Raw genomic sequence first — 26,875 nt, forward strand, 5'->3', positions numbered from 1 at the left:
GTGCTTCAATCTCCAGTATATTATGCTGGAGCTTTCCGTGTGCTGGAGTTCTAGCATAATATGCTGGAAGTTCGTACACATATGCACCAATCTCCAGTATATTATGCTGAAACTTTTCGTGTTGCAGCAAAAAAGTGGCTATTTTTAATGACTTTACAAACGCTAGTTATTTTTCAATTACCAATCTAAAAACTGACTAGCCCATACTATTTTCACATATGATAGTGATAGAAGTTTGTAGCGAGTGTAGTGATCAAATTTGAGGTGAAGCATTTAGACATTCCTTAATTTTTGAACTATTAATTACAAGAATTTAAAGTTCGTTACGTTGTATTTTTATAAACTATACTCCCTCAATTTCGTTTTATGTGCACAAAGTTAAATCGGTAAAAAAGACTTAAATATTGTAGTTGTAAATTAAGGATGTGTACAAGATACCAAAAATACACATGCGCTTAAATCATGTGAATTTAAATATGTCATGTCATTTATATAAACAAGTGTCATTATGCATAAAATAGAATGTTGAAACTAAGTGCTTGCTAAATATAGAAAGATGACATCACCTATAATATTTAAAAATAGACTCCCTACCTTCAAAGTCTTTAAAGTGGGGATAAGGCTTATGTACACATTATTCTTTTCAGATTTCATTCGTGGGATGAGTTTGTTGTTGTTATTGACATCAATTGTGATATCACACTTAAGGATTTTGAAAAATAAAGAAGTAAGTATACTAAGAAAGGTCAATTCAAAAACTAAGAAATAGCACCTAAGGAATCCAAGAAGATTCAACATACAATATATAATATACGAAAAAAAAAATTAATTTTTTATTTAGTATAATTTGACACCCTTCGGAAAAAGGTGGCTTCGTCCTGAATGATGCTAGTATTATTTTTGAAAAAGACTAAAAAGTAAAGCAAAATATATAAATTAAAATGGAAGGAGTATTATATAACTAAAAATTTATTTAGACAATCTTTAAAAAGATATTTAATTTTCAAATGACAATAGTGAGTATTATATAAAACGAAATAATAAAAAAAGTTAATAAAACAATGCATGATTTGATGACAAGGAAATATGATTGGCTTAGTTCTGGCCCCTACACGACACGTATTTAAGTCAGCTGTCGGCAAATGGCAAATTATCTCAGCATCAATTTGGACATTTACGAAAAAGTGGCTTTGGCTAGTTTTGGGTGTCCAAATCTTTATTACAACACCAAACTCCAAAGAACCCTTTGAAAATCAAAATGAGAAAACAATAACACAAAGACTTCTAATTGACAATGTTCCTAATACATTAAAGGTTGTTTTGGTACGATGCATTTTGAAAAATAATATGTGTTAATTTTAGTATTATTCATCTCTTATCTGATAGTATTTTTTAATTTATGTATAATTAATATATATATTAATTATACACCATATTTAGTACTATTCATATACCCTAACAAAGGACTCCTAATTAGTTTTTTCATTTGGTTGTCCAATAATGGAATTTTGGAGTTTGATGCATCCGAAAATCTCATTTTAGAGGTAAAACATTTTCTATCAAATCCAATTATATACCCAAAATTCAAAGCTCGAAACCTACAATGAAAAATGGAAGAATACTGATCTCTTCACTACAACCTTTAATTGTATTAATTCTTTAATATTTCAGAATATAAATCAATATCTTAAAATTCTAAAAGAATTCTTTTTGAAATCATATACTAATAAATAACTATTTTGACAAAAAAATGAGTGAGTATTCAATACCAAATCTTAAGAAAATTTCTAATATCTTCATTAAACCTCTAATCTTCATCCCCTTCTTGCCTTTAAGTAAAGAACACAACAAAAACACGTTCTAATTGTCACTTTTCAGTACTAGTTTTCCTCAAAAACTTCACTTTCAGAATCTTGAAAAAGAAGAAGTTGAACAAACAAAGAGGAACTGTGAAGAAGAAGAAGCAAAATTTGAAGAGCAAAAAGATGTCATTTGTTTTGGGACTTGTAGTTGGACTAATAGTTGGAGTTGCTCTAATAGTTCTGTTTGTTAAATCTGAAAATGCCCGATCCAAACTCCGTTCTGAACTGGTTAGTCAATTTAAGGGTCTGTTAGCTTTTCTTATTGATTATTAATACAAGGGTTTTCTTGCTTTCTTATTGATTATTAAAAAAAAGGATCTTTTAGTTTTGTTTTGTTTTGAATTTAAAGGTTGCATTTTGATGTATGTTGTTGAATTTGAACTGTGAAGGCTACTACCATAGCAGCGTTTGGTAGAATGACAGTGGAAGATTCCAGAAAGATTTTCACACCTGAGCAGTATCCTTCTTGGGTTGTTTTCTCCAATCAGCAGAAGGTCAGTATGTGTGTGTGTGTTTTAAATCTTATCTTTACTAAATGTTTATTTATCATATTTGTGATTAATGTTTTTGTGTAAAGGTAGTGACTTTTTTAATGTTTGTTTCATGTTTTTGACTCTTACAGTTGAAGTGGCTTAATTCTCATCTTGAAAAGCTCTGGCCTTATGTAGATGAGGTTAGTCTAAATGTCTATCCATTTTTGGTTTTTTGTTAGGGTGTCAGCATTTTTTTTTAAAATTTCTAATATTTGGGTTTTCTTTTCCTTTAATTAATTTTTTGGTTATTTGAGTTGGTTCTGGTAATTGTAATTCAGGCAGCATCAGAACTGGTAAGGTCAAGTGTGGAGCCAATTTTGGAACAATATAGACCTATGATTTTGGCTTCATTGAAATTTTCCAAGTTCACTCTTGGGACTGTTGCTCCTCAATTCACAGGTTAGATGATGTCTCGTAATAACATTTTTCAGCAGTTGCATTTTATTTCTGTTTATAAACATGTGGTTTGGAAAATGATTTCTTATTGTTAGAAGGGAAGGAGATACATATTACTACTTACTATTTAAAGTAGCTTATTCATTTCAAAAAAGAAAGATAAAACAATGAACAAGTAGTTAGCTTTCAACTCTATATCCTAAATAAGGAAGAATTTTATTGAAGCAAATATAACTAGTATATTATTATCTACCAGGTTATGGACCAACTTCCATTTCTTGCCTCTCCTTTTAATTTGCTGTCTCTGTTCTCTTGCAATATCCTTAAATAATATTGGTCCTGTACTAAATGACTTTGAGCATGTTTTTCTAAAACCTGCAACTGTTTTTTAATTATTAGTTTACATTTAGTTTATATGTTCGTCACACACAAAATTGAAATTGGCTCATAGAGTGCTTGTTGTGTTGATTCCTAGTGTATAAATGGATTTATTTCCCAAAAAGGGTATAAAGACTTAAAATTGGTCATAGAATAGGTAACGAGAAATATGATTGAGCTTTCTACTCCCTTTGGTAGTGATTGCAAGCCATGCTTTTCTTTTTGTTCAAGCTGTTGCTTTTCCTTGAGCCTGTTATACTAGATTTTATCTTACTTCTCTGCTTGTCCTACTTTCCCCTTTGATCCACCCATGAGTCTTGACTACTTCCATAGATGGCAATTGGACCAGTTCTATTGATGGCAAACTTCTTGCTTCATTTAATTATTCTAAAATTTTGCATATTATACTTCCTAAGAAACTGCATTGGACCAGTTTTATCCTAATCAAAAGTCGAAGCCGTTACCCCTTACCTCACCGTTGGAGTATTCCTAACGATTCTCGAGTACTAATGTCTCATGAGAAGTCAAAATGTGACAAAATAAATCTGGAAAGACAAAAGGATAAAGAAGACAATTGAACCTGATGAAGCTATTTGAATAATAATCCACTGTGTAGTTTCATTTAAGCTGTAATAAAATATAGTGCTTGTTGAGGAGAAACACATATTTTATTCAACACATTGGTGCTCACACCTGATGTTTTCTTTACAGGAATTTCTATTCTTGAAGATGGAACTGAAGGTATTACCATGGAATTAGAGATGCAATGGGATGGGAACCCTAGCATTATACTCGATATCAAGACATATGTTGGTGTAGCATTACCAGTGCAGGTAATATAGTTGGTAATTGCAGCTTAGACATTATACTAAATAGCTTGCGCTCCTCAGAGTTGTGACATTTTTGTTTCATTGCACACTTAATTTGATCTTAATTCGAACTGACATGCTACTGCTTCTGAGATGCCAATTTGTTGCCATTGTAAATAACTCGGAATAATACGATCCAGCGAATCCGGTAATCACAGCAAGAGAAACATAATCAAACCTTCACAACATTCTCAACAAAGCTTACTTAAGCAAACATAAATATCTCTTAACAGAGCATCCAACAGAAACAAGGACCGATGTAAGCACATGGAGCAATTTAGGAATAACTTATTACAATTTTGGATGATACCTATTAAAAAAGGTCTGAAATACATAAAGTGTTAGCTTCCACTGACCAAATGTGGGGCTCATCAGGAGCCTTAACTATATCAAGGATCTGGGCTCCCTCTCGGCAAGCTTACTCCTCGAGAACATGTATCTGTTAAGTATTCATGATTAGCTTCTCTGTGTTCATGGTCTTCTTTTATTCACAAGGTTGTTGTTTGGCTACAGTCAACGCGGTTAAAAGTCTTCTCAACTACCCTCTAGACGTTCTATTACTCCAGTGTTCTCTAATATAGTTCTTTTTCCCGTCATTTCCGTGTAGTATCTACTTGTTCAAGGTCTCCATCTTAGAAAGATAGCTGGACCTATTTTCCACTTCTTAACTTGTATTTAACATGTTTTCTTGTCACCTTTCTTAAGACTTCATTTAGCTTACAAAAGTTTTCTAGCTTTTCTCAGGGAATTTGATTTCACATTAATTTTTCCTTCGGTTTTAGGTGAAAAACATTGGATTTACTGGGGTTTTCAGGCTGATCTTCAGGCCGCTAGTTGATGAGTTTCCCTGCTTTGGAGCTGTTTGTTATTCACTAAGGCAAAAGGTGTTGTATATACTTCCAACTTCACTTGTATCCTTCTAAGGTTATTGAGCATACTGAATTATGTATTATTACCACACAAGTGTGTGCGTGTCACGTGTGTACATACAAGTACGGAATCAACTAATGAATTTCTAAAGCTATTTCTTGGGTTTAGAGTTAACTATTGGATTTGGATGATTTTCTAACAGCAACTTGGTCAATAATTGATGGATTTGCCAAATGACTCATGGATTTAGATGCCGATACTCCACAATAAAGACATGCATGACACCTAACATGTCCAAAATTAATCATCCTGTACTTTGTTTTGGTTGAAGTGTGAGGTTCACACAGTGGCTGAGCCACCTTAAGCTAAAGGGTGACACCCCTTCACCGAAAAATTACACCGTGTCGCTAAGTCAAATATTTGTTTTTATGTATATATACCATATGTTGAAGCCGCTTAATTTCTTCATGTGTTTACTTATATTTTGACACCCCTTAGTAAAACTCGTCTCCGTCACTGGGTTCACATAAGATGCAAGCTAACCTGGACAGCCACACACATGTACAACTAACACTTCTAAACTTAGGAGAAAAAAATAACTCTGAAATTTTTGTGGTCTGCAGAAAAAGCTGGATTTTACGCTTAAAGTGGTTGGTGGTGACATGACAGCAATACCTGGCATTTCAGATGCAATTGAGGTTTGGGCAAAATTTTACCATTTAATTTTTTTATGTATATAGTCACATCTTGTAGTCCTTCAATAACTTCTGATGCTGCTTGATTAGATATAATAAGTCCCTTAGATGCTCGGAGTGCTGGAAATGGATAATGCTGGCACGGTCCACGCTTTATCTGTTCCCTCTCTCCTTTCCAGAAAAGAGTGAAAGAACTGAATGAATACTAAGTATCTATGTGATTGGTGGTGGGTAATAGTTACCGGTATATGTGCTAGTTGGAGGTAGCAGGTACCAGTGGAATACTTGAGGTGCACGCAAGCTGGCCCCGACGCCATCGACGTATAAAAAAAATCTATGTGATTGGTATCAGGATAGGTTTCTATGTGATTATACAAGGGTATCTCATCTGTTTTGCATTCGGTTTCATAGTGTAGCTATGGCACATTAATGATATGTGATGAGAGCGAAGATGAAAACTTTCAGCATTTTTTTTAATAGTCTCTTGGTGCATTTCGTATCACTGTCCTCATTGGTAAGAAATGAGAGGACAAACTGTTTGTTTGTTTGGACTGTTTTCTCATGTTTGCGATTTTTGCACTCAAGGTTTGGGAAAATTCTAAAATGTTTCTTATGGTTTGATACTATCCAGGTGTACTAAATGAATTTCTCTCTACAGGGCACCATCCGCGATGCCATTGAAGACTCTATCACATGGCCGGTTCGAAAAATTATTCCCATTTTGCCTGGGGATTATAGGTATTCTCGTTAATAAGGGAGCTTCAAATTTTAGTTCCAATTGAACACATTCGCTTCTCATTAAATATTATAAGGAACTTCTTCGATAAGATATCAGAAGACGGAATTTGGAATTTGGATATTGGAGAAGTCCCCAAAATGCAGGAGAGTAATCGACATGACTTTCTTCCATTCTGCTGATCAGTTTCCAACTTGAAAAGTTAACATGTTTAATTTCATAATGACCTAATGTCTTTGTGGAAGCTGTAAAAGTTAAATTTTGTACTAGATGTTTATCTAAATATTGACCTTAGCAGGACAAGTAAACGTTTGAACTTTTATGCAAAACTTGGACTTTGATTGCATTTTCAAAGTCTGAGGTACTGGTTTCTGTTTAACATTCTATTTTATTGTTATTAGTGATCTTGAACTGAAGCCTACTGGAGTGTTGGAGGTGAAACTTGTTCAAGCGAAGGAGTTAACAAACAAAGACCTCATTGGTAAATCTGATCCTTTTGCCGAGTTATATGTCCGCCCTATACGAGATAGAATGAAAAAGAGCAAAACAATTGTAAGTTTTTCATTTCATCTGTTTGTATGGAAGAGATTTGGTAATACACTGACCAAGTTTAACATTTAAGTAACCAATTGTTCTTTTCAGAACAACCAATTGAACCCAGTGTGGAATGAACATTTCGAGTTTGTAGTTGAAGATCCATTGACACAACACTTAGTGGTGAAGATCTATGACGATGAAGGGCTTCAGGCAGCTGAACTAATCGGATGTGCACATATCCGTTTAAATGAGCTTGAGCCTGGAAAGGTGAAGGATGTCTGGTTGAAATTGGTGAAAGATTTGGAGATCCAAAGAGACCAAAAGAATAGGGGCCAGGTGACAATTGCAAACATAAACAAATTCATGCAATAGTCTATTTTAGCTCTTTGTCTGAACTATTCTCTTCATCTTTGGTTTAGGTGCATTTGGAGCTATTGTATTGTCCTTATGGCATGAAGAATGGGTTCAGTAACCCTTTTGCACCGAATATGTCAATGACTTCACTCGAGAAGGTATTTAAAAGTGGAGCAGAAGGAAAAGAAGCTACCAAAAATGGAGGTGAAATCAACAGGAGAAAGGACGTAATAGTACGGGGTGTACTTTCTGTAACCGTGATATCAGCTGACGATCTGGCACCAACTGATCTAATGGGAAAAGCTGATCCTTATGTTGTGATTACTATGAAGAAGACCGAAACCAAGAACAAAACCAGGGTATCTTTTCTTCTTTTTATTTAAATGTTTAGTTAGGTTTAAAGCGTTCTTACGTTGTCTTCTTTCTGGTAAGCAGAGACAAGGACATTTTGTTGTGATACTCTTCACTTGGATTTCCGTCTAATGCATTAAAGACTACTTTTCTAAAGTAATCTGCTTTAAACTTCATAATTCATAACCAAGTATAATGCTGATTTTTTTGTCCATATGTAGGTTGTGCCGGAAAGTTTAAATCCAGTGTGGAATCAGACTTTTGACTTTGTCGTTGAGGATGGGTTACATGATATGCTAATTCTAGAAGTGTGGGACCATGACACCTTTGGAAAGGTAGAGTATTTTTCCCTATAACCAATTCCAAGTACTTATCCTATTACTATTGGTCTTGGTACAATATTTCATTAGCATTAATAAGCCAGTAAGTGTTGTATCTATTCAGACACCAATGTTTCCTGATGTGAGATTTTCTTTAGCTGAAATAACCTCATTAAACCCATGCTAATTTTTGCTTAAATTTAGAACAGGTAAAGTCTCCAATGCCTTGTTTGGAGTTGTCAGATGATTTGGGACATACTAGAATCTTTTTGGAAAATTAAAGTCTTAATTTTCAGATAGATTTAAGAAAACCGACAACATAAACAATTGAAACATTAAAAAGTTGGACCTCGATATTACAAATGTGTTCATCAGTTACCGTATTCCTGAATTTTAATTGAATGATCAACATTTAAAGAACAAGATGATTAGGGAGAACAACAAATTATCTAGCTTTTATCCAGACAAAAATCATGCCTTGTCTATTCCTCTGAATACCATTTGCCTTATCCTCAACCGACCAGCAAAACAATGTGGTCATCTCCAATTATTTTCTTGATATATAATGCTTGATTAGTACAAAGAAACTGCCGAGGCCAAAGGTGAGGCTGGTAAGAATCTGGCCTTTGTTACTTTCTTTTTTGGTTTTCTCATCTTTTTATATATTTGTGCTATTCATTGTGTGGGAAGCAGTTATTAATTAGTATTTCTCCCTTAGCATGTCAAACTGCTTAGACATGTGAGACCACTAGAAACATTAGCATTATTCATTATGATAAATTGAATTGTCGATGGAGATCCATATATGTAATTTATGACGAATCAATCGTACAAATCAAGATAGAGGATGATTTTTGAGGGATTTCCCCCTTATTTTAAGTGGGGATTAGGGGAAGGAGCGAAGACATTGTTTTGTACGGAAAAATGTACTGACATTTGATATTTACACCATACCACATTAATTTACTATGGTTAGAGGTCGAGGCAGACCAATGAAGTACTGAGAGAGGTGATTAGGCAGGACATGGGCCTGCTTCAGCTTACTGAGGACATAACCCTTGATATAAGGGTGTGGAGGTCGAGGATTAGGGTAGAAGGTTAGTAGGTAGTTGAAAGTTTCTTACCAATATTAGTAGTATGCATGTACTTTCTTATTCTCAGATCTATATTATGTCATGTTGTTTAGTACGTTTTAGTTATCGTATTTCCCTGTTGTTTCTATTTGGTACTACTTATTCTTTTCTCCCTCCCTTTCTTCTCCCACTCTCTTTCTTTTTCTCCTTCTCCTCCTTCCTACCTTTTCTGAGCCGAGGGTCTATTAGAAACAACCTCTCTACCTTCACTAGGTAGGGGTAAAATCTACGTATACCCTCCCCAGACCCCACATGTGGGAATATACTGGGTTGCTGTCGTTGTCGTAAGTGATGGATTGAGGCTAAAGTATACTAATCGGCAATGGTTAGCGGTAAACGTTTTATATGAAAGACATATCATGTATTTATTGGTTTGATGTAAACACATGGCAATTGGTAAGCTTTTTCTGTTTTGTACCGCTGCTACATAAATGTGGTTACAATGATTCATTTTCAGTGTTTACATTTTTCTTCTATTGGCAGGATTACATGGGAAGATGCATACTGACATTGACAAGAGTACTAATGGAAGGAGAATATAAAGAAACCTTTGAATTAGATGGAGCTAAATCAGGAAAACTGAACTTGCATCTCAAATGGGCACCACAGCCCATATACAGGGACTCCTAACAATAAAAAAAAGTATAGGAATGTTTTTTTGTTGTTGTAAGACTTGTACACAATAGAAGTTATTCTGTATCTGTCATAGGCAGTGACAATTTGTAGAATTGAACATTTTTGTAGATAATTGTTTGATTAGTGCAGAGGAGAGAGAAATGTAAAGCTGCAAAACTTCTGAAGTAAAGCTGAAGCTGGAGAAAGAATAAAATGTAGTATAGGCTTACATATATAAACTTAGAGTAAGTCCTTTGTTTGGTTAGATGTATTATTAGAAATAATATGGATTTAATTATGAGTTAATAATATTGTACTTCCCTTAAGAATGTAGTTGCTTTTTACTTGTCCATAATGCATTTTGCACTATCCTTAAGAAAACATCAATTAAGTTGACAACTAATTCTCCAATAATTTGAAAATTGGCGACTTAATATATAAGAGTAAATTAGAAAAAAAAAATTGATTTTCTATTGATTCTCTTGAGTGGAGAAGTGAAAAAGAACTTTTATCTTAGTAGGCTATTCTTTTTAAAACACTCGCCAACAGGGTTATCATATAGTAATATTATCTATCCTAAAAGTGGGAACCTGAAAAGCTAGAATTTGAATTACCAAAATATTGACAAAAACTAGTCCAAAAACACATGCGGTAAGATACACGTCGTGCAACACACCTGTCCAAAAACTAGTTAGTCAATAACACGACGATAAAAATCTAATAAGTAGCTGTTTCAACACGAAAGAGTTTCAATCATCGCGAGAAATTTACAAGGACTTAAACACTTCCATAATGACATGATGCTGCCATAAACAACACAAATTTCTTATTTTAAGTGACCAATACAACTAGTAGTAAGGTAGCTGGATCCACTCTTCAACAAAGTAGATAGATTTCGAAACTGGATAGTAGGACCATGGCATAAAACTACCACTAAGTTGACAACGTGCTTGAGAAACTATGTTTCAGAACCGTGCAATGGAGGGCCTTTCCGAAATGACAGAGTGTAGGTGATTCTTATTCAACTTTCTCCTGCGACGAGCACTTCCCCTGCATAACCATGATTTGCACTCATTAGTATGGGAGACATCAACGATAAAAAAAACAACAGGAATCATTTACTGCTATGTAGCAGTCAAGAGCATGGCTTAACGGTTAATAAAGTGCGTGAAAACTACGGGGGTTCAGTGTTCAAATTCTAGCATAAACAAAACGCTAGGTGATTCATTTCCATCTACTTAAGCATCGATGGGCAGGGTTACTAATACCTGTGATGATGGGAGGTAGCAGGTACCTAGTGGTACAGCCGAGTGCAAGCAAGTTGACTCAGACACCACTGTTGTAAAAGAATGATCAAACACCAATTTGTATTTCAAATAATATAATGGTCTTAAGAGCTCGGACATATAGTGATATTGACAAGTGCAACTGTGGAAGAATCAATAAGCGGTGAATGCATATAGCTGAGGTACAAGTACTAACTTCTCAAGATTTATCAGTAAAAAATGACGCTTCACTTGTGAGAGTAATGGAAACTTAATGCTTTATATTTCGGCGAAACCAATTAGTTTCCATCACAGTGCATCAACAGCATTTTTTTAGATCTTTCCATGTAGGATTAAATGCAGAAATGTTGTTCCAGTTTTGTTCGGTAACTAAATTTATCACAAAAATCACAAGGTCGGTCCATCGACTAGAAAATAAGAGCAAGTGCATTATATATGCTTAGCCATCCTAGTCATGGCATCTACTATTCCGGACTCTTTTAGTTAAGTATCAGTATCCCATACATTCAGGTAAAGTTGCTGCCATGTGACCAGACGGTCACGGGTTCGAGCCGTGGAAACAGCCTCTTTTTTAAATGCAGGGTAAGGCTGCGTACAACAGACCCTTGTGGTCCCGCCATTCCCCGGACCTCACGCATAGCGGGAGCTTAGTGCACCGCGCTGCCCTTTTTACACAAGACGCAATGTGGTTTACAAAAGCACCTTTTAGCCTTGAGAATGATTTCAAGATCCAGTGTTGTTTACATAAAAGTAAACACCACATTTGTTCACTATTTTATGGCATGGATCTAAAGTCTGAAAGCTATGAGTTGGAAGTTCTTCAATGTTATCAAGATCTGGCTAATCTGCGCAATAAACAAATTATATTGTGGGAGAAATGAAAAGAAATTTTATGGAAAAGCTAGAAAAGGATGATACTGACCAATACTGGTTGTGCAACGTGAACGAGTCAGTTGTAACTTTATTTCCATCGTCATTTCGGTTCCAGTGGTAGAATGCATGTGTTCTATTCTTGATCTCTAGCGTCGAATGACCATAACTAGCTTCACGGAAAGCAGAATAATCTGGCTGTGGATCTCTAAATCTGCATAGAAAGGGAAATGATAGTTCAAGTGTTCAACATCATGTAGAAAGCCACATTAGTTGGATAGCATAAAATGTACAGTAATAAAATTCGGTAAACTCAGGCTGTTAACAGAGGCAGCAACAACAACAACAACAACAACCCAGTAAAATAAATCAATTACAGGATCCCTTGTGCAAATTGTAGTGGTTAGAGACATTCTTGGAAGGAAAAGAAAGAAGCAAAAACAAACGACAAAACGTAACTCAAACTTTCAGATAAGGTGGACCACATAATTCAGCAAGAGCGCATAAGGTGTCATTGACTAGGGTAATCCCTGCAATCTGTGTAACTAACCTTGAAGCAAGACCTTCTTGATTTCCTCCATCACCAACCGTAATGTAAATAGGAGCTGTTTTATCCGGTACGGGATAAGCATCACCACCCGAGACATTATAGTGTATATTAGATATGCGATACTGAAAAGGATAAAAAATAGGAGGTCTCAACATCACAGCATAATTATTACAATACAGATAAAGTTAAAAATTGAAAGAAGACGAGAGAGAAGAAATGTGCAACTGATTTCCGTAACTAAATTCTCTCTACGGCAACAGTGTGTCAAATACACTGACTTAAAATTTCGTCTTCAATAAAGGCATTTATGTCTCTCTAGCCTATATCTTGATAGCCTCACATTACTGCAACTTGTGCTCAAATATTTTGAGTAAAATGTTAGGTCGTCCCAGAATATATATCAGTTTGGCAATAAACATGATACTTCTTAGTGAACTAGTCCAGATATACAAAGCGAGAGTATTGCTTCTGGGGCAAACTCAGCATTCTTCTCTATTGTGCCTAAAATCTCTATTTTTGCTAATATTCCACGTGTTTCTATTTGTCTGCTAAGACGCTCCAATCTTTGGTTGACAATATTATGTGGAAAAGACCACGATTTACTCAAAGATATAGAGCATTGTCGGTTGAACTTTGTCAATAGATTTCTTAGCTTCCTATTGATCTTGATTAGTTTTAGCTGAGTTTTTTTTCGCGGGGGTTAGTTTCAGCTATGACCAAAGCCCCAATAGCTAATACAAAAAGCTACATGATTTGGATATATAATATCAAAATGTCATCTTTTTCTTTGAAGAGACAAGCAGCGATGGCGAGTATGATGATGAGATAAGACAACTTACTGATCTTTCATAAGCATGGACATGGCCAGCAAAGATCACATCAACCCTGTGTTTGATAAACCATCTTTCAAAGACGGATCTCATGCTTTCCCCTTCCATAAAATGAGCTTCATTACTATTGTAGATGGGAACATGCATAAGGACTATAAGCCAAGGAGTTTTCTCTCTATTCACATTTTTAAGTTCCTGCTTCAGCCAATGCCATTGAGGTGTATATTTTACTGCAAGACAAGAGACACAGCGACTGAGTAGCTATCCAATCAAAAGAACCATTTTTATGGTAGATGATGGTCAAAGATATAGCAAAACAAGAACAACTAGAAACATTTTCAGGTTTTAGACAATTCAAAACTAAGTCCTAAAGCTTGTTATTTGCATTAAAAAAGCAAAAATACTTTGTTCTAAGCTTGAAGAGACCTGTACATGAAGAGAAAAAAAATCCCCAGCCAAATGCACCAAATAATTACTGGAATATTTTTCCTTCCTTCACATGGACATAGTTCGGCAGTAAAAGAACAAATAACTGGTAATGAAGAAAACAACTAGCAAAAAGAAGCCAGCAAATCATCTTGGCAAAACTGCAATGCAAAAGCTAGTGAGCATGAGTTCGAGGATTTTTACTTACAGATGCATATACTTAGTTGATTACATGATGTTTTTGCATTTCATTTAGAAAGTTCATTAGTCGACTAACACGGACATTTTCACTCTGTGGAGCTGCAAATATTTTGTTTGTGTTTCCTTAAGTCTTCTGAAATTAGAGAATTTGTAAATTCGATTTTAACGGCAAGATATCAGAACAAAGTACTGCACCTACTAAAGCAAGAGAAAACAGACTGATGTATGATTCATCACCCTTTTATCTGACTACCTCCACTTAGGAATGTTAAAGTAGCTGGTTTGAGAAACAAAAGAAGCAAGAAATAAGAGGAACTACTTACCAAAAGGAGAGTAGCTTGATAGGACAATTATGTGAGCGGATGCCCTTCTGATGGCATACCAAAGGGGATTACTGCTTCTTGAAGCTTGATAAGGTGTGGGGTATCTGTATAGAAATGATTTGAATGGAACTACTTCCCCCTGTACATAATGAGAAGTATTGTCAACGGGCATCAGAATATCTTAAATGGACACAGTGCAGAGGTCCTTACGAAGGGAGAAATTTTGTATATGACTCATCCGAGGTGTTTTTATGTTATTCTAATATAGTACATTTTAAAACATTGCTCTCAAAGACATGAGCACATCTGAGGTCTGAATTAGAAATGAATATGGGAATTTTGCTAAATATAGAATTATGGTCATGCTTGGCGTATCTAGCCATCACAGCCTCTGGTCCATCTGAGGATTGTGAAAGAATAGCCATTGTTCAACATAAGCGCAGAACATCTTTAAGTCATCTTTAGTTCGAGTGAATGGAGTGCTTGTGGCTACTAGAATGTTGCAACATACACTGACATCTGAGAACAAAATGAAGTAAATCTCATTTTGTAACTAGAAAGCAGTAGTAACAATGAGAATAAAACATGTCGTACAGTAGTGCTGACGTTATAAAAAGCCAAAAACTTTGTGAAACATATGTAAAGTCATTACCATATTTGGAAAGAACTCTATCTCATGATTCCCAGCGGACCAAATCCATGGCTGGTATGCTGCACTTTGTTCAACGAAGCGGCCCCATGTATCCCAACGAACTCCAACATCGTTATACTCATATCTGTCAGCATAAGAGAGATCTCCAACAAACAAGACACTTTTGGCTCCACTTTGCATGTAGTGCTGAAGAGTAGAAAGAGAATTATATGTTTGACCAAGATCACCTGCAAAGAACGTCGATGAATTTCAAATAAGAATCTTGCCATGATAATGTCATAACATAGTGCATAAAATATGTGAAAAAACTCGAATGCTTTTTGATACACGGTCTCAGTTTAAATATGGTGAACAGATAAGAAACATTAGCTAACTTCTCACCGAAAAATAGAGAGTCACAGATTTCTAATGTTGCTTCCTATGAGTGGTTGACTTGTTTCACAATAGCAAGAAAAACACAAAAGAAACTTGTTCTATATTGTTAAATCAAATAAACTATGTTTCCGTCGTAACAAAGGTATGTGATGTCGTGGTGCATAAACCATCTTAAAATCTAAAGAGGTACAGGCAGCTTGAAAAAACTTAAGAAACTTGTTTAGATAAGTAATCAAATAGAAATTTAAACTACTTACCTATGATGCCAAATTTGTAAGAAGCATCTGGATCAACTTCTGGAGGAGTTTCAAACCAAAACTTCCGAGCAGAATCGCCTTTTCCGATTTCATAGTAGTACTTCGTGTCATACTAAACCAGAAGATAAAAGCTAATTGGTCAAACAGATTGGAAAAGGGGGAGGAGGGAAACATTTAAGACATCTATATGCTATTACCGCCAGATGTAAATCAGAATTCGATCTGATGAACAAAAAATTTAAAATCATCTAATAAGCCAGATGGAAACCAGAATTTGATGTTCTTCTATCAATCCAAGTTTATATCCAAACTCTAGTAATTACATCATACTTTCTTTTTTATTATTAGTTTCTTTTTTTTATGTCTACTACTTTCTTCAAACTCTACAATTGCGAAATGTTAGTTGACCTATTATTCTTAATCCTTTCTCAGTTAAGGCCCTTGTTCTTAGTCATGTGCCAGTCTTTGCCTTATTGAAATGAAACAGTGGAAATCATGTAATAGGAACTAAGGAGAGATTATGCCTACCAATTATATTGCCAGAGAAATGAAATACCACCCTCCCACAAACAGAAAATTAAGCAGTACTTATTTGGTTGTGGGAAAAGTATATGAGAATGCTCGCCTATATGCTACGCGAGAACTGCACTGGCATGATGTAATAAAGAGGATAACAAAAATGTTGGTGTTGACTACCTGAAGGCCAGTAACAAGGCACTGATGTATATAACCGGACTTGTAGTTGTAAAATGTGTAGTTTGTTACAGTCCCCTCAGCAGTAAAATCATATTTCCCCTCAGATAAGCCGTAACGCACTTGGCTAGACCCTGGTTCATCAGGAGTTATCCATGAAATTATTACAGCCTTCCCGTCATAGTCACCCTGTGTAATATGCACCTAGAAAAAAAAACATATCGGAGCAAGACTTCTGCATTAGAAACAGCTTGTCGTTGAACTAGTCTCAAAGAAATCATGGTCAAATTGTCAGGAAAAAAACAAAAAGTGGAGTTTAAGCTTCTCATGTTCTGGAAAACGATGAGCGTGACAAGAACGTTTATTTATAGATTAGGAGTACAGCAATATTATACTGTTGTTTATTTCACAATTTTCTCATTTCGTCCAGAAAGTGATCGTAAAGAACTTTGCAATCTGAAGAACGAATGCTAAACACCGAACAACAACATGGATTTATCTTTTTGACCAGGTCAGACTTAAAACGGTCGAATAAGAATTGACTAGGATAAAAGACTCTAACCAAACAAATACTTCTTTAAGAAAGCTTTGAATGATCCAACAAGAAAGTAAGTCTTAGGACTCCAAACTTACTTGCTGTGGAGCGTTATAACCCTTTGGAACTGCAAATACTTCATTTGCAAGAGGAATATCCACAGACGGCCACTGAGTTCGAACAAATGCGCTTGTTATACCAGCATTCCCATTTTCTATAAATGTCAAGACGAGAGATAACGAAAACAAGAGATGAAGCAACATTGGCTCCTCTCCTGCTAACTTCCAACACGAGCACTGCTCAATCAGAGAAGATTCAGGCAACTCAAGTTATAATTGACTGCATCCAAGAAGAACCAACACAGGGATCAGAAGGTTAAAGAAACGACATAACTGCATATTTATGAGAATATAAATTAGTCCATCTCAAAATAAATTTCACTTTTGCACATTTATCAATTAATTCATCAAACTATAATTCCGAAACAAACTGAAAGCATGTAAAAGCAGAAGTTATTTTTTATGCCAAAAACATTCTCTTCCTCAGAACAGGTGTAGCTAGTACGATAATATTTATAGAAAGTTAGAAATAACTTCCATCCTTAAAGAAAATGCTTATTTACCGATCTCTCATACTCCATCTCCTTGAAACAAGTAAATAGGAAGATAAAAGGAAAAAGAAGAAATAACATAGAAGAAGTAAAATGTGAACACAACAAGAACATGCTGAAAAATATCCTAGTAAATGCCACATTGACAAAGGTGTTCCAGTTCAGATCATTTAACTCCTTTTTGCCCATCTTTTTGGAAAAAACTTTCATTTTGAGGCAACACTTTGCCTTAAATTCCGATATAAAAAGCAACAATTCAGCATCATTTAGCAGCATCTTTATACTATCAACAAAGTCTAGAGGATTTAAAAAGATAATGAGAGATTCTTAGATCAGTATCACTTTTCTCCAAGACTCATTCCACTTCAGATCACATCATCAAACAAAAAGAAAATGAAAAGCATGTCAATTATCGATGTCCAAAATGCAATGTTTTGAATTGGGTATACTAGAACTATTACAAATCGATAAAGAATGTACAAGTTTTTTTTTATTGACAGTGGCCAGCTTGCGCGCCCTTCAACTATTCCACAAGTAACCTGCTACCTCCCACCAGAACAGGCATCGAGTAACTCTGCCAACAAAGCTTAGGCAAATAAAAAGAAATCACCCAGTATTTTTTTTGCCTCCGGCGCGATTTGAATCTAAGATCTCATGGTTCTCCTCCGACTTCATTGACCACTAAATCACACCCTTGGGTGCATAATGAATTTATAAGTTTCCAGCTCATTGATTATATTTATAGTTCTTAACCTCTATGACTAAACCACATATCTTAAGAAAATCCACATTCATATGAATGAATGTAGCTAGAACATCAAGAAAGTGATATGGGCAGGGGTGAAACTAGAGTATAACTTACGGGTTCGGCTGAACCCAGTAGTTTTAGTCCAAACTCTGTATTTGTCTTAAGAAATCCATTGGGTATGTACAAATTATTAATTTAGAACGCAATAAACTAGAATCCCGAATCCATAAACTTCAAATCCTGGCTCCACCTCTTGATATGGGATTGTATCTAGAAGGCTGAAACCAAAGGGGAGTGAACCAGCAAGTCTAAGGGGGGTTGGTATCAGCACAGCTTAATTCATAACAAAAAAGCATCTTTTGAACTGGGTATTATTAGAATCATTACAATTTACAAATCTAAAATGTGGATCTTAGCTCAACTAAACTAAGCAGAAAATGAAGATCATATATCAATTATCTATATCAAAATTATGCTATTTTCTAGATTGGGTGTACTAAAATATAATTGAAATGTACCAATTTCAAGATCATTGAAATTATTTAAAGTTTCTTACCTCCATCAAAATACAATCTTTCTTTAAACAAAACAATCAAGAAAATAAATAATTGTACCTTAAATTGCAGAAACCACAAAGGGAGTCAACTAGCAAGTCTTAGGTAATTTGTATCAGCAGGGGTTTTTCTATACTAAAAATGCTATCTTTTGAACTGGGTATTACCAAAAAAACTGATCTTTTGAATTGGATACAGTAGAATTCTTGAAAATTAGTCTAGTACAAAAGCATATGGATTTAGTAGGGAACAGTCTTCTCTGTCAGTTCAGTTGTGTGTGTGGGGTTTTGTTTAGTTTTGTGGCGTGAAAATGTAGCTTCTGTATTCCTGGTCCGCGGGGGGGGGGGGGGGACGTGGCAAGATCCACTGGATGGGCTTAGGATTAATGAAATATCTTGTTTTTTTTGTGTATGTGGATAACTTTTCCCACTTAGATTTGATTATTTATTATTTTTGTCTCCACTAAAATTTGAACAAATTTATTGACCATTAAACTATACCGTTAAGTACGTTTGTTTTTTTGTTTTTTTTTCCACTTTGTGCATTATAGGAGTTGTGGGTAAATCATTTTGTTTTCTATGAGAAATCATCTAGGCAGCTTCTTATGCAATATTATGGAAAACACATTCACATAACTTTAGATAAGTTAAGATTATATGATTAATAATGTAAACTGTTGCCATGATTATTTGAGGGACTACTAACTATAAGCTAACAAATAAGTAATATTGTACAAATATATTAACTTGTACAAATATACTAACTTGTACAAATAAACTTGTAACGTGATGATATGTTCAGTTGTAACGTGATGATCTGTTCAGGAATTGAGTCAAACTTACTTTTTCTCTTATTCCATAGAGAGACAAGGAGTTCTTTCAAATATCTATTGTTAAAAACTTGACTTTTCAATATGTAATATCATATAAGTATTGTGAATGTGCGAATATCATGTAGGTCAAGAGTTCGAAAAATATAAAATGATGCTATTTGCCGATTATGAGTTTGATGCTTTTACCATCCATCCATGGATATTTAGAGGGGATTATGTATTTTTTATCAGAAAATTTTATTTTCAGGAGTTTAGTTTTTGCCAATTTGTCTAATTTGGATTGCGAAACTCATTTTTGAATATTTGATAATTGATTAAGATATTTAAATACTTTTATGGCAATAGTTTGTCACTAGAACTAAAGATTAACTTTTCGTTGCGATAGCTAAATATTGTTTTGTGTTTAATAAAAGTGAACTAAAGAAATAATGATAAATCAAATGAACTACTTTGAACTAAACAAGCCATAAGTACATTTGATTTAATAAGCTAAAATTACCCATCAATCATTTCGAGAATGAGCACTCGTTTTTTTTCCATAATTTAATTGTTTATATGCTTTCTTTGGGAAAGAAATCTAATTGGTCATATGCTTTGGGTCGATGTGGTAAAACTATACCTGTTTACCGAACAGGCTAGTCCGGGCTGGACACGAAAAAAAATAGTCCGTCCGGTTAGTGATCCGAGCTGGATAGTGGGATTACTAACTGCTAGCGGGTTGGGAATTTTCTGGTAAATTAGGGGCCGTCCGGGTTCGGGCTTAGCGGTTCGGGACCGGGCCGGGTTAAAAAAATTAGTATATTATTTTTTTTTCTTATTCAATGTTATTGATACTTAAGTGTTTGCAAACTTTTAATTAAAAAATAAGTATTTTAAGGCTTAGAATTAAACTTTAAAACTTTAAAGTTTAAAGTTTTAAATTTGAAGTCTGAATTTTAAAATTGAAAGTAAGTGGCTACAAAAATTTATTTAATAAGACCAATATGTAAGAATCAAACTCCGAAGGCTTTCGTTTTATAATTTCATTGAATAATAAATAATATTTAAAATTAATTTGCAAGTTCTATTTTAATTTTTTTTATTTTTGAACTTGCAAATTAAAAATTTACAACAATTATAAAAAATAAGAAAGAGTGCATCACATACTTTGCATTATTTTTGTAAGTTCATTCATGTCAACATGAGGTTCTTGGTTTCCGGCATTGCTTGAATCGGAAGCATAAACCATTATATCTCCAATTTCTTGGTCTTCCGTTTCATCTACCTCTTCACGCCCTTGATTTCGATGTTCTGATCTTATCCAATCTTTGAAGCACATTAGAACTTCCAAATCATTGCTACCCAATGAATGACGGGTATCTCCTAGTTGCTACCTTGCTTGGCTAATTGCGCTCTCTGATGCGATTGTTGAAATCGACATATTTAGCACATCTCGAGCCATGGCCGAAAGAACATGAGGTTGATTTGAGTTGCTCTTCCACTAACCCGCCGGTAGAAATTCTTTTATACGGGTCTCTGGTGACTTTTGCAAGTAAAATTGGAGCTTATCAATATTCTTGCTACTGGTTTGTTGATGCTCTCCTAGTGTAGACCAAATTAAATAATGTTCAACACCGTCATTATCCTCCAAAGCACCGGATGCAGATGTTGAAACTGAACTTGAAGGAATATTTGCATCTACAGCAGCAGAAGCATCAACAATGTTAGCATAATAGTTATATAAAGTTTGTAAATATTTGTGTAGATCATAAATACAAGTTTCAACATTAGGGGTTTCAGTTGGTCCAATATTCATATAAACATATAAAGCAATGATTAATTGGCGACAAGTGGCCATTTTGATAGAATGGTTTAAAATAGCACCAATTAGGTAAATAGGGGGAATTGGATAAAAATATTTCTTAAATTTATCTAGCATAGATTCAACAACATAAGTATATCCTTCTTTCTTCTTGAAATTATGGAGTAAAAGAGAAATTTCAACAATATGAACTAAACCATTTGCAATAGTAGGATAATAAGCTCTAAAAAACTCAAGTGTAGCTACATAAATATTTTGTAAAAAATGTACAACATCTTCAATGACATCCCAAGTTTTAGATGTTAACAAACAGTTAGGATCGGTACAATAAAAATTAGCAACTTCAGTTATATGCATTTTATATTTATAATAGCATCTTAAGAATAAATAAGTATAATTCCACCTAGTAACTATTTCTTCAAGCATGAGTCTTGGTTTTAGTCCATATTGTACACATTTATCCTTAAATGCATTTAATCTAGCACTTCTATTATTTCCTTGAATTATACCAACAACTCTTCTAACTAGAGCTATCTCATTTCTAAATAATTCAAGGCCACCCTTAACATAAATTATAAATATGACATGCATGAGTAATTTTAATATTTCAGGAAGTGGTGGGTGTAGATGTAATTTTAATAGTGTAATAGCAAAATTATTATTAGAAGCATTATCAAGTGACATGCACAAAACTTTTTCTGAAAAATTATAAAATAAAGCAACTCCATGGATAATATTACTTATAAATGCACCAGTATGACTTTGATCTTCATCATATTTAAAAGAAATAATATATTTTTGCATACAAAAATATCACATATCCAATGGCATGTAACAGTCAAATAATCATTTCCATTTACATCATAACTGCTATTAGAAGTAAGAGAAACTCTATAAGAAAGAGTAGCGAATAAATAACGGATATATGTCAGATATTGTCCAAAAAGCCTAAAGATATCACCTCTAAAAGGTTATAAATTCTTTGAATATAAGTAACAAGATATGGTGAATCAGCAAAACTAAAAAGGTAAACAACCTAAAATAATTATTTTAACTAATTCTCCCCGATCTTTCACTATATTGTATTTACCCATTAAATCACTAGTACTCGGGGTTAAGTTTTTATTGCCCACCTTCCTCATCAACACCCCATGCAATAGGGTGGTTATCTACCATGTGCCTACGAAGTTGACCAGTTTTCCATTGCTTACCTCCGGTCTCATGTTTATAAACTTCCTTACAAATTTGACATCTTACATAATTTTTATCTTTTTCTAGTCTTTTAAAAAATTTCCAACACTTACTTCTTAATCTTCGATTCTTCTTAAAAGGAAGGGAAGGCCTACCTGTATTACCACGGCCTCCACCCTTAGTATTTTGACTAGCAGTACCAGGTGTAGGTGGTGGTGTTTCAAGTTTATTAGGTGATTGAATATCATCTAAATTATCATCTATACCATAATTTTCTTGAAGTTGCTCATAATCTATATTTAAATTTTCAGGTGAACTTTCGGAAATATGCGTAAAGCTACTAGAAGAACCAATACCACCTCTTGACCTTTTAGGATTTTTACTCTTACTACTACCACCCCTACTAGTACACGCTTTTTGGGCTGCTCTAAATATATTCATTATATAAATAAAATTTAAAAAATAAATTAATAATTCTAAATAATAAAATAAAATTATATAACTAAGAAGAGAAAGAGATGGAACGAGTGTACCAGAATTCCGAATGCTGCACTAAATTTGATATCACACTTCAATTGATATTTGATGATATTGATACCATACTTCACTTGGATACTTGATATTTGATAATTATAATTTTCTAGTGACTAAAGTAAATATTTAATAAAATTTGAAATAATAAGTAATTGAGAACTTCAGAGCAATAAGCAATATTATCAAGAGAGAATTGAGTGAGAATTATAGTAGTAAGAGAGCAAATTGTGAGAAAAAATGAAGAAGAAGTTGGGCTATTTATAGTTTTTAAAAGGTTTAAACTGTAATTTATTAATGATTAGGGGTAGGGGAGCTATTTTATTAAGGGAGTAGGCTCAAATGTCCAAAATTGTAAAAAATGAATGTTGCCCAACGGCATTTTTGAATTTGACCGTTGGCAAAAGTAAAAAAATAAAAAAATAAAAAAATTGTCTAACGGTAACCAGGTTAGATCGGGTTGTAGTCCGATAAAAATTTGGTAGTGGGTAACCGGGCTAACCGGGTTCCGGGGCACCAGTTACCAAAAAAGGCCCGCCCCCGTCCGGATCCACCCCTAACCCGTCCCACCCCCTAGCGGACCGGGCTAACCCGGGCTGTTAGTGGATTGCCCCGGCCCGTTTAACATGTTTAGGTAAAAACCAAATTGGTTGGGCTTGCTCAATTCCAACTGATTGGGCTTTATTTATGAATATAGGGTGAAGTGCAGCAATAGCCACTCTTAAGCCCGCTATTTAAACTATATCTATACTTTACAATGTATTTAAAAATTAGCCAACCTCACCCAAATTTCACGATTGAGTATCCTGAATTTGGAAATTGAGGACTAAGTGTCCTGAATTTCTGAATTACTAATTTAAAATTCAGAACATAAGATTCGAACTTCATGATACAATTTTTGAACTTTAGGACACGATGTCCTGAACTTTGAATTTTAAGGTTTAAACTCTAGGACGTCGTGTCCTAAAATTTAATCGAAATTGGCTAATCTTTAAATATATTGTAAATTGTGGATATATTTTAAATAACATGCTTAAAAGTGACTACCTGGTGTCATTTCCATGTATTCTTTACACAAACTGGCCAAATTTACAGTTTATTTTTTCTATCCACTATACATGGATTATACACAATTACACTCATTTTATACATAGATTAAACAAATATAATATATATGTGGCTATTTTTAGTTTAAACAGTTAAGTTAGACGACTATTTATGTTAAGTCTTTAATATGGTTTCATCATGGGCTCAGTGGCGGAGCCACCTTATAGGAAGGGGCGTCAAATTAACTTCGCATGAAAATAAACTATGTATGTAGATAATTTTTTTCATATATATATATATACTATGTATTGACTCCCATAAATATTTTGATATATTCACTTTTATATATTTTGACATCTCTTAATAAAAATTCTGGCTCCGCCACTGCATTGACTCTTTCAATCTTTGCATGTGGTCTTGAACTTATGGGCAACTTCAAGAGTTCAAGTTTGATCAAAGGACAGTAGTTTTCACAGTGTGTAAGTATTTTTTAAATTTAATTTTTATTTCATTTACTTAACCTTTAAAGAAAATAAAAACGTTAAATATTTTGAAAGAAATTTAATTTATAAAAACGACTAATATTTGGGTTTTGTTCTCTAAACGCACAAAGTCAAGGAAACTAAATAAATAATACGCCTTAAATAATTAATCAAACTTTCTCATGCATGACATCAAGTAACTACCAAACCATAAGATATTTACATGAGTTCGGAACCAAAATATGATTCTTTTGGACTCAAACGATCGAAATATGTGGAAAAAAAATATATAGTAACCAAAATATGTATAACGCCCTTTTAAAGGGCGCTATACCTTAACGGCCGTTTGCCTGTTAAGGTATAGTGCCCTTTAAAAGGGCGTTATACTTGAATTTAAAAAGACGGGAGGTATAGCGCCGTTTATTAAGGCACTATTGTATAGCGCCTTAATAAACGACGCTATACCTACATAAAAACCCGTCCCCTTCCCTTCCCCAACAAATTTAACTAATTTGTTATTTTTATCCGGACTATGATATTAGTGTGCTAAAAAATTAGTAAAAATAGAGAAATTATTATTAGTTGTTAAAAAAAAATGTTAATTAGTTATTTTTTACTGTGGTATATGTATTTTCATGAATGTTTTATGATTAAATTTATTTATTTATTTTTTATCCGGTTTAGATTATTTATTTGCTTAAAGACTAGTAAAATAGATAAATTGTTACTTTAGTTCCCTCTAGCGGTATCTTGTGGCCTAATGTAGTGCTTGTATTTGTAATGTAGTTCCCTTTTAGCGTAGTAAAATGTAGTGCCCTTTAGCGTAGTATCCTTGTAGTTATTGAAATTAATCATTTAAGTATCTATTATACGCCAAAAATACGTTAAAAAAGCTGATAGTTCAAATACAAACTCTGTCCAATTCTAGTCAACAATCATAAGAAAATAACATGAGAAAACAATAATATTTTCTGGACTAAGTATGAGAAAACAACAATATTTCCAGGATATCTTGGTGCTACTAGGCCTCAAATATAGAGCCCGAAACCCATATGTGAATATTTAATAATTAAATCTTGTATAATTATAAAAGTTAATTATTTAATTTTATTATAGTCAAAAATAAGTGAGTCATAAACAAACATATAAAATAATAAAACTAACATATAAATAATAAACTAATATTTAAAATAACAGACATGTTGAGAGATAAATCGAGATAAATTTCTCATCATGAACACAAGAATACAGGATATCTTGGTGCTACTGGGCCTCAAATATCGAGCCCGGAACCCATATGTGAATATTTAATAATTAAATCTTATATAATTATGAAAATTAATTATTTAATTTTATTATAGTAAAAAATAAGTGAGTGATAATCAAACACATAAAATAATAAAACTAACATATACAATATTAAACTAACATATAAATAATGAACTAACATTTAAAATAACGGACCTGTTGAGTGATAAATCGAAAAAAATTTCTCATCATGAACATAAGAATTCAGGATACCTTGGTGCTACTGGGCCTCAAATATCGAGCCCGGAACTCATATGTGAATATTTAATAATTAAATCCTATATAATTATGGCTCATCATCGAGGGATGTTGGGGATCTTTCACATGCGCATGTATGTTTGTATTACTATTAAATTTAAATTTATTTTTATCTCATTGATTAGCCATAAATATCTTTATATTTTTTTTTATTAAGGCTTCATCCTCGCCCGTCACGGAGGCCACTTTGTGCGATACTGACCTGGCTGCGACGGTTGATTATATTCAGGAGCCCGACGAAACCATGGTAAGACAATTTAAATTTTTGTGACTTAACACGTACATTACTAATATATATTTTATATACTAAAATATCTTATTATTCTGTAGGTTACTGCTGGACCGACAACCCCTTCTACCGAGCCTGCCAGTCCTACTGACGATCATGTTACAGCGCATCCTCCGATAAAGAGGCGCGTGATGAGGATGATCCTGATAGCGTAGCCGGGCAGGATGGGATGAGCCTCAGGCCAACGACTGCATTAAAGCATACAAGATGTGGGACACATTGATTTTTTTTGTATTTTATGTACATATGACATTCAGTAAATAATAGCAATAATTTTTATTGTTTACATTATATGCGCATTATGTTTTTATTTCTCCAGTTCTTCGTTATTTTAATACTATAACACAAACACAAATATAGCAACTTAATATAATTTAAATTTAGTACAACTAAAAAAAATACATGATATGGAAAATATAAAGATAAATACTACACTCAACACATACATGTGTTTGTTTAGTCACTACCGCCTATTATTCTCTACTCCAACCACTTAAATTTCTCTTCCATTTTATTTTTTTCTTCTTCCGCCTCTTTTAGTTTCTCATGCACTGCCACAATTTCTCGTTGCATTTTA

General features: G+C 33.9%; 2 protein-coding genes across 3 annotated transcripts; one reads left to right on the forward strand and one right to left on the reverse strand.

The window, feature by feature from the left end:
• Positions 1 to 1,248: 1,248 nt before the first annotated feature.
• Positions 1,249 to 9,975, forward strand: LOC107827091 (synaptotagmin-5). Of its 2 annotated transcripts, none has more exons than XM_016654152.2 (13): positions 1,249 to 2,090; positions 2,252 to 2,356; positions 2,485 to 2,535; positions 2,674 to 2,794; positions 3,881 to 4,002; positions 4,821 to 4,922; positions 5,532 to 5,606; positions 6,262 to 6,341; positions 6,741 to 6,891; positions 6,982 to 7,212; positions 7,296 to 7,589; positions 7,803 to 7,916; positions 9,518 to 9,975. In XM_016654152.2, exons 1-13 carry the CDS (start codon positions 1,986 to 1,988, stop codon positions 9,662 to 9,664), a joined length of 1,698 nt encoding a protein of 565 aa, XP_016509638.2. In that variant the 5' UTR covers positions 1,249 to 1,985; the 3' UTR covers positions 9,665 to 9,975. The 2 variants fall into 2 exon arrangements, with proteins under 2 accessions (XP_016509638.2, XP_075077589.1); XM_075221488.1 differs by having other exon boundaries at positions 1,913 to 2,106.
• A 353-nt stretch (positions 9,976 to 10,328) lies between these two features.
• Positions 10,329 to 18,977, reverse strand: LOC107827090 (bifunctional purple acid phosphatase 26). The gene is made up of 10 exons (XM_016654151.2): positions 18,620 to 18,977; positions 16,746 to 16,986; positions 16,116 to 16,316; positions 15,420 to 15,531; positions 14,788 to 15,014; positions 14,136 to 14,274; positions 13,195 to 13,415; positions 12,356 to 12,477; positions 11,858 to 12,019; positions 10,329 to 10,699 (listed from the first exon to the last, which is right to left on the reverse strand). The coding sequence occupies exons 2-10, from the start codon at positions 16,908 to 16,910 to the stop codon at positions 10,615 to 10,617; spliced, it is 1,434 nt and encodes a 477-aa protein (XP_016509637.1). The 5' UTR covers positions 16,911 to 16,986; positions 18,620 to 18,977; the 3' UTR covers positions 10,329 to 10,614.
• Positions 18,978 to 26,875: the final 7,898 nt, after the last annotated feature.

This window comes from Nicotiana tabacum, chromosome 9, assembly GCF_000715075.1.
Source record: "Nicotiana tabacum cultivar K326 chromosome 9, ASM71507v2, whole genome shotgun sequence".
Classification (NCBI taxonomy): Eukaryota; Viridiplantae; Streptophyta; class Magnoliopsida; order Solanales; family Solanaceae; genus Nicotiana; species Nicotiana tabacum.

What these genes read in the sequence shown, in the direction of transcription:
- LOC107827091 (XM_016654152.2), top strand. Translation starts at nt 1,986, where the DNA reads ATGTCATTTGTTTTGGGACTTGTAGTTGGACTAATAGTTGGAGTTGCT. An exon ending in CCAAACTCCGTTCTGAACTG is followed by an intron (nt 2,091 to 2,251) that starts GTTAGTCAATTT and finishes TGAACTGTGAAG; the next exon opens with GCTACTACCATAGCAGCGTT. An exon ending in ACCATGACACCTTTGGAAAG is followed by an intron (nt 7,917 to 9,517) that starts GTAGAGTATTTT and finishes TTCTATTGGCAG; the next exon opens with GATTACATGGGAAGATGCAT.
- LOC107827090 (XM_016654151.2), bottom strand. Translation starts at nt 16,910, where the DNA reads ATGTTGCTTCATCTCTTGTTTTCGTTATCTCTCGTCTTGACATTTATA. An exon ending in TTACAAATTTGGCATCATAG is followed by an intron (nt 15,015 to 15,419) that starts GTAAGTAGTTTA and finishes CGTTCTTTGCAG; the next exon opens with GTGATCTTGGTCAAACATAT. An exon ending in ACGTTGCACAACCAGTATTG is followed by an intron (nt 10,700 to 11,857) that starts GTCAGTATCATC and finishes ATGGTTATGCAG; the next exon opens with GGGAAGTGCTCGTCGCAGGA.